The sequence below is a fragment of the Macrobrachium nipponense genome, chromosome 27 (genome assembly GCF_015104395.2).
Source record: "Macrobrachium nipponense isolate FS-2020 chromosome 27, ASM1510439v2, whole genome shotgun sequence".
In the NCBI taxonomy this organism is placed as follows: domain Eukaryota; kingdom Metazoa; phylum Arthropoda; class Malacostraca; order Decapoda; family Palaemonidae; genus Macrobrachium; species Macrobrachium nipponense.
The window spans coordinates 704,737-712,313 of NC_087216.1; the positions used below are offsets into that span (position 1 = coordinate 704,737).

A 7,577-nucleotide genomic window follows, 5' to 3' on the forward strand; every position below is an offset into this window, starting at 1 on the left:
GTGACTTTATATGTGACGTGCGCTGTACGGTGATGGTGTGTATAAAAGTTCCGCTTTTATGGACAGATACCTAAGCTCATTTTCATTTTAGTTTTCAGTAAAAGAAAACTATTGTCATTCCGTCAGTCTTTCCGTCCTCATGTCTTTAAAAATACTGAGGCTCAAGGGCTGCAAATTGGTATGGTGGACATCAATCGTCCAATCATTAAACATACCAAATTGCAGCCCTCTAGCCTCATTACTTTTTATATTTTTCAAGGTTAAAGACAGCCATAATCGTGCGTCTGGCATCGATATACTACAGGCCAACACCGAGTAGTGGTTAAAGTTTCATTTGCCACATCTTATATACGGCATTACTACGATGATTAATAATTGAAGATAGTTACTATATATGAAAGAAAAGAACTTGAAATTCACCTCTCCCTAACACGTCAACAAACCGAGAACCATTACTTCAATCCAAATGAAGATTTGTATCAAAGGTTTGGATACAACACCGTGATTTAAAAGAAATTTTAAAAAATGGCCCGTTTTGGTGTACCGCAGATGTCCCACACCAATCCTCCCGCTCGGAACAGGGAATGAACAGATAGATGAACGTCGATAAATAAACCAAAGACAGTGATAACACCGGGAAGTAATTGAAAAGAGGGTGACGAGTTAAGGAGAATACGAACTAAAGTGAACGAAATATTTACGAAAATCTAAAACAATTTTTTTTTATTTACTGAACGAATATTCGAACTGGGTCTTCAAAGAAGACGGAATATCAATGAGATGATTCATCTTAAAGAAAAAAAGAAGGATACGATAACCAGATATTGGGAAGAACAATATGGAAGAATGAATCTTATCGAAACTGTGAAGCGAAAGGGTCAACGAGTGATGCATGGAGATATAATTCGTTCACACAATCAAAAGGAGCTGTGAAATTCTAAGGGACGAAATGGATCGAGATTAAGACCAGACATTGCGGGAGAAGTCTTTCAAAGGAAAGGTATTAATCTAATGCTTGATTGAATAACAGATTTACATTCATGTATAGAGAACCAGTTTCCATTTAGTATAAATACTCAGTGTTTTATATGGTGAATATTGAAAATTGAAGTCTCTCTCTCTCTCTCTCTCTCTCTCTCCGCTGTTCACACACACACATATCCACAAGTACACAAACCACACACCACACACACACACACACACATATATATATATATATATATATATATTATATATATATATATATTATATAGATAATATATTCTGAGATATATATATATATATATATATATATATATATATATATCTATATATATCTATATATATATATATATATAAATATATATATAAGAGATTATATATATATATATATATATATATATATATATATATATATATATATATATATATATATATATATAAATATATATATATATATAGATATATATATAGATATATATATATATATATATATAATCTATATATATATAATATATATATATATGTTTATATATTCTATATATATATATATATATAGATATATATATATATATATATAATCTCTTTTGAAATCAAATTATATTGAAAAACTAAAATATACTAACGGTAAATAAATGCTTGTAGCTGGGCTTTATATAATAATAATAATAATAATAAAAATATAATAATAATAAATAATAATAATAATAATAATAATAATAATAATAATAATAATAATACATAGAAAATATAACAATTAACTGCATTGACATATAAAAAGCTATTTTTAAACCTATACAAATAAATAGTTTATTGATATAACTTCGGATTTTTTAATATACAATCGTTTATTCAAAACCATATGAATTTTCAGCAATAATAATAATAATAATAATAATAATAATAATAATAATAATAATAAATAATAATAATAATAATAATAATAATAATAATAATAATTTAATAAAATAATAAAATAATAGTAATAATAATAACTTTCCTTTTCCTAAGAAGAGAAAGCACACCACCTTCCTCCTTGGGAGAAGTGAAAACTTTTACACGCATGAATATTAATACAACCGCCTCTGGGTAATCTGAGGAGCTTTCCTCCATCTGAGGAAATTCCTCAGGGGGAGGGGGATGGGGAGGGGAGAGGGAGGGGGAGGAGGAGGTGGAGTATGAGGATGATGAGTAGGGGGATGATGATGTGGAGGATGAGGAGTAGGATAAGGATGAGGATAAGTAGGATGAGAAGAATGAGGAGGAGGAGGAGGAGGAGGAGGAGGAGGAGGAGGATGATGATGGTGAGAAGGAGGAGGATGATGAGAAGAATGAGGAGGAGGAGGATGATAAAGATGAGGATGAGGATGAGGATTAGGAAGGTCATGGCTCCTCTTGGGCCAGGAGAAGAATTACGACAGGAAATATATACAGTAATGGCAGTTGTAACTATAAAGGGAATATGGAAAAGAACAGAAGAATTATAAAAAAAGGAATAAATATGGTAAAAAAAACAGAATAAAAGGAACGAACTGAGAAAAAGAAATGCAAGGGGTTAATGAAAACAAGGGTAGAACTGAATTCTGATAAAAATGCTGTAAAAGAAAGCGTTAAAAAATATGTTTATAAGGAAACGGAACAATATAAAAACAAGAAAGCTCAAAAAAGGGAATAATCTTCAAGTGCGAAAGTCATAAAAAGGAAGAGTAACATAAAAACAGAAAGAGATATACATAAGAAAAATGGTGAATATATTGCTAGAGGGAAGTCAAGGAGAGAGAGAGAGAGAGAGAGAGAGAGAGAGAGAGAGAGAGATTAGTACGCAGTAATTAGTATTTCTTTATCTTTGTAATCTAGACATACACAAACTATTGTTGTGAACACACACACAACACATATATAATATATATATATATATATATATATGTATATATATATATATATATCTTTATTTATATATATATATTATATATATATATATATATATGTATATATATATATATATATATATATATTTATATATATATATATAATACCTTTTCAATAGGTTTACCCAAAAGAAAAATTATTTACTTTGAAGGAAAACATGGAATTATCTAGCCTCTGTGGTCTGATTTCAGACTAAATCACAACCAATGTCAGGCAAATAAAAAAAACTTTTGTTTCCTTACCCAAGAAAAAATCTTTCAAAATATTTTCTAAAGCCTTTTTGAGAAGTTTTTTTCATTTGGTATATATTTAAAAAACATCCCAAAACAGCCAACCATGAAGTAACCTATGTATAAAAGCGCTTGTTCAGTCACTCAGAATCTAAAGCCCTTTTGACAAGCTTTTCAGTTGGAGTTATTTAAAAGACATCCCTAGAACAGCCAACCATGAAGTAACCTATGTACAAACACTTGCTCAGTAACTGAGAATCCAGTCTAAGTAACCTCCCCATAAGTACGTCCATATCCAATCGCATTCCAGACTCGACTGCCCCATCAAACGCATCCAAGCTAAGTGCCTCGGTTTCAGGACTTCGTAATATCTCATTAAGCAGAATCTGAACAGCCCAAACCGTCCAGGTACATCAGGCTCGCGTTCCACTTGAAACACTCGAACCTGTATGCATTGAGTGTCTCGAAGCTTTGGCTCAAATGGAATATTAGAATATTCAAATTAATGTGTTTTTATTTGTTTGTTTTTTATTCCTTCGTTTGGATCTAATAAACGTGATAGAGAAGAAATGGCTACTATTTTTGCCACTCCTTTAAGAAAGATAGATAGATAGATAGAGAGAGAGAGAGAGAGAGAGAGAGAGAGAGAGAGAGAGAGAGAGAGAGAGAGAGAGAGAGAGAGAGGAAATTTCCCTTCCCATTCTATAAGCTAATGTTATCATAACACCAGACTCTTGATTATCCAGGGGAGAGAGAGAGAGAGAGAGAGAGAGAGAGAGAGAGACATGACCCATTGAAGGGATGGACATACCGGAAGCCTGTCGCAGGTATATTGCATACCTGTACATCTGATCCGCTCAATCAATGGCTTACTATTTTTTTTTTTTTTTTTTTTTTTTGCCTTCGTATAGGAAAGTGATCTTACAGATGATGACAGGTGGAGGAGGGAGGGGCAAATATTTACTTATTCAATTTCTTCAGAAAATAAAAATAAAAATAATAATGATAATTCGTGTTACTAAAAGAACAGACTTTTCAAAATTCTGGTCGGAAAAGAGTTTAATATTACGCAAAAATCCTTAAATTAATTATAAAAAGCGAGTATAACGTAATTTATTAAAATAACAAAGTTTTTCTCCTCAACACCAAAGTAAATAAGAGCTGTCTGAAAATAAAATTTCGTTCGCCCGAGTTAAAAAAAAAAAATCCTGTGGTGAAAAATAATAGATTTTTCTCTCCTTAATTAATGAGCCTCGTGGAAAAATAAGCATTTCGGGTAACAGAATGCGTTTCCAATTTTGATGAAATTGATGTAAAGTAAAAAAAAAAATTCACGTACACTTTTAAATAAGTTTTTGATTTTTCGGGGGCTCTACTAAGATTATATATATGTATATATATATATATATATATATATATGTATATATATATATATATATATAATATATATATATATATATATATAATATATATATATATATATATATATAGAAAAACATCTCGATGGCAGCTTGGCCTATGCTGTTGCCAGAGGCACGATTATGGCTAATTTTAACCTTAAATGAAATAGAGTAAAATACAAAATACTGAGGCTACAGGGCTGCAATTTGCTATGTTTGATGATTGCAGGGTGGATGATCAACATACCAAATTGCAGCCAACTAGCCTCGGCAATGTTACGGAATACTGAAGGGCGCGACAGGACCGCGGCGGGGGACGGACCCGAAACAAAAACCGGCACGATCGTTTTGTGAATGGACCCACCCTTCCACTCTAAAAGAGAATCGAGTCAATTGGCAGGAGAAAGAGAAAAATTGAACTCTTAAGAAGTGGAGTTGGATTTCCCAGAACAGGAAATCCATTAACTATCGTGTTCCGTGTCGACGTAAAAATAAAAAGAAAAAAAAAGAGTTTATTGTTTTGACAGAGAAATGTCCCAAGGCTGCTGCTTTTGTTATCTGACCATTAAAGATTTTCGTCATCTTTTGATGTGGCAACGTTGGTGGTGGTGTGGGAATCCGATTGAGCTTGTGAGGTGGTTGTGTTGTGGTTGTACGGGGCTAGTATACAAGGACACACCTGTCTAGATACCTGATTTTTCAAATCTCTCTCTCTCTCTCTCTCTCTCTCCTCTCTCTCTCTCTCTCTACACATGCGTACACATACCTTCTAACTTCATCTGTGTAAAAGGATACGCCTGTCTTAACACCTGAGTTTTAGTCTCTCTCTCTCTCTCTCTCTCTCTCTCTCTCTCTCTCTCTCTCCTCTCTCTCTCTATGCAAACATATACCTCGTAACCTAATCTCTATACAGGGACACAACTGTCTAAAACACCAGGGATTTTAAATCCCTCTCTCTCTTTCTCTCTCTCTCTCTCTCTCTCTCTCTCTCTGTCTCGCTCACTCAAAACATATACTTCCTAACCTAAATTCTATACAAGGGACACACCTGTCTTGAAAAAAAAACCCAGGGATTTTGAATCTCTCTCTCTCTCTCTCTCTCCCTCTCTCTCTCTCTCTCTCTCTCTCTCTCTCTCTCTTTATATATATAGATATATATAGTACTGGTAATCTTCTTAAGCACGAAGATATAGTAATTCAGTTGTATTCCACATAGGAAAATGAAAAAAGGTATATTCTTCAGAAAATGCCAACAGTTTTCGTCCTCCAATGGGACCTCTTCTTGGAGCGTTTATTAAAGAAAGAGATAGTTTACAGTGCATGCGGCCAAGAAAAGGCCTAAAACGTTTTTTAAACATACAGTTACCAAAAAAACTAGCAGTTTGAGCTACAAAACTATTCAGCAGTAAAATAACAATAAAAACAAAGAATAGCAGTTGAGCAAATGAAAAATACCAAAATATCTAACGAGTAATACATCCATTTGAAAACAGGCATAACATACAGTACATATAACAAGCCTATACTATATGATAGTTAATGGGGTAACATTATCCAATTTGTACTGACGTTTCATGACATGTAAGATAAAAAGGATCTAATTTATAAAACAAACCAGGCGATAAATTAAAATTTTTCCTTTGCTGTGAACAATGCAAGCTGTCTCTATCAAATTTCTTTCAATAAAAACCTGTGCTCTTAAACAAAATCTTTGACCCGAGCCAGTCAATCGGTGCATTACAAAAATTAAACTACTATGAACACATAAAGCATTGCTTCGTATTATTTGTTTCGTATATTATTTTATGATTAAAATGCGTTTTTCGAGTGTCTTCCCAGATGTGCCTATATAAGAAAAACCTACCGCACTTGCATGGGATCTTATATAATGACTCCTTCATTGTTCTCCGGACATTTATGAATTAAGTTTTTCCAATGGTGCTAGGATATGAAAAAAGTGTACTAAAACCAAGTAACTTTAGGGGGTAGGACTATAGATTCTAATGTGGGATGGTATGGGCAAACATATAAAATCCAGTTTTCCTGTTTTTTCCCTCATATGAAAAATAAAAGTTTTCGTGCTAACTTTAGACTGTAATCAATATCTTAACCAATTTAAAATTATTTTCAATACCAACTTTGATATATAAATTCTAGTTCCCTCCATTGATAAATTCGGACTGCAAGATATTAAGAGCTCTAAGAAACATTGATCTTAAGCTGAGAGTTTTACTTACTTGTGTGAGGAGTAATTGCTAATAATAAGATTGTAACAATCTTATTATTAGCATTACTCCTCACACAAGTAGAAGTAAAAAACTCTCAGCATTAAGATCAATGTTTCTTAGAGCTCTTAATATCTGCAGTCCGGAATTTATCAATGAGGAACTAGAAACTATATCAAGTGGTATTGAAAATTTAATTGGAAAATTGGAGATATTGATTACATCTAAAGTTAGCACGAAAACATTTTTTAATTCATATGAGGAGAAAAACAGAAAATGGATTTTATATGTTTTCCCATACCATCCCACATTAGAATCTATAGTCTACCCCCTAAAGTTACTTGGTTTTAGTACAACTTTTCATATCCTAGCACCATTGGAAAAACTTTAATTCATAATAGTCCGGAGAACAATGAAGGAGTATATAAAGATCCCATGCAAGTGCGGTAGTTTTTATATAGGACAATCTGGGAAAGACACGAAAAACGCATTTTAAATCATAAATATTAATATACGAACAAATAATACGAGCAAGCTTTATGTGTTCATAGTGTTTATGTTAATGCACGATTGACTGGCTCGGGTCAAAGATTTTGTTTAAGAGAGCACGGTTTTATAGAAAGAAATTTGATAGAGAGCTTGCATTTGTTCACAGCAAAGGAAAAAAATTTTAATTTATCGCGGGCCCCCCTGGGGGGTTGTATAAATTAGATCCTTTATCTTTACATGTCATGAAACGTCAGAACAAAATTGGATAATGTTATCCATTAACTATCATATAGTATAGGCTTGTTAATATTGTACTGTATGTTATG

The 7,577-nt window shown here is 32.5% G+C and overlaps 1 protein-coding gene across 1 annotated transcript in view; it reads right to left on the bottom strand.

Annotated features, from left to right (window-relative positions):
* Positions 1–2,048: 2,048 nt before the first annotated feature.
* The window catches only part of LOC135200482 (uncharacterized), a 115,645-nt gene continuing 110,116 nt past the window's right edge, over positions 2,049–7,577 (bottom strand). Inside the window, exon 2 of the mRNA XM_064229132.1 lies at positions 2,049–2,370. Within this exon, the coding sequence (XP_064085202.1) occupies positions 2,049–2,370 (322 nt within the window). The remainder of the gene's footprint in view (positions 2,371–7,577) is intronic.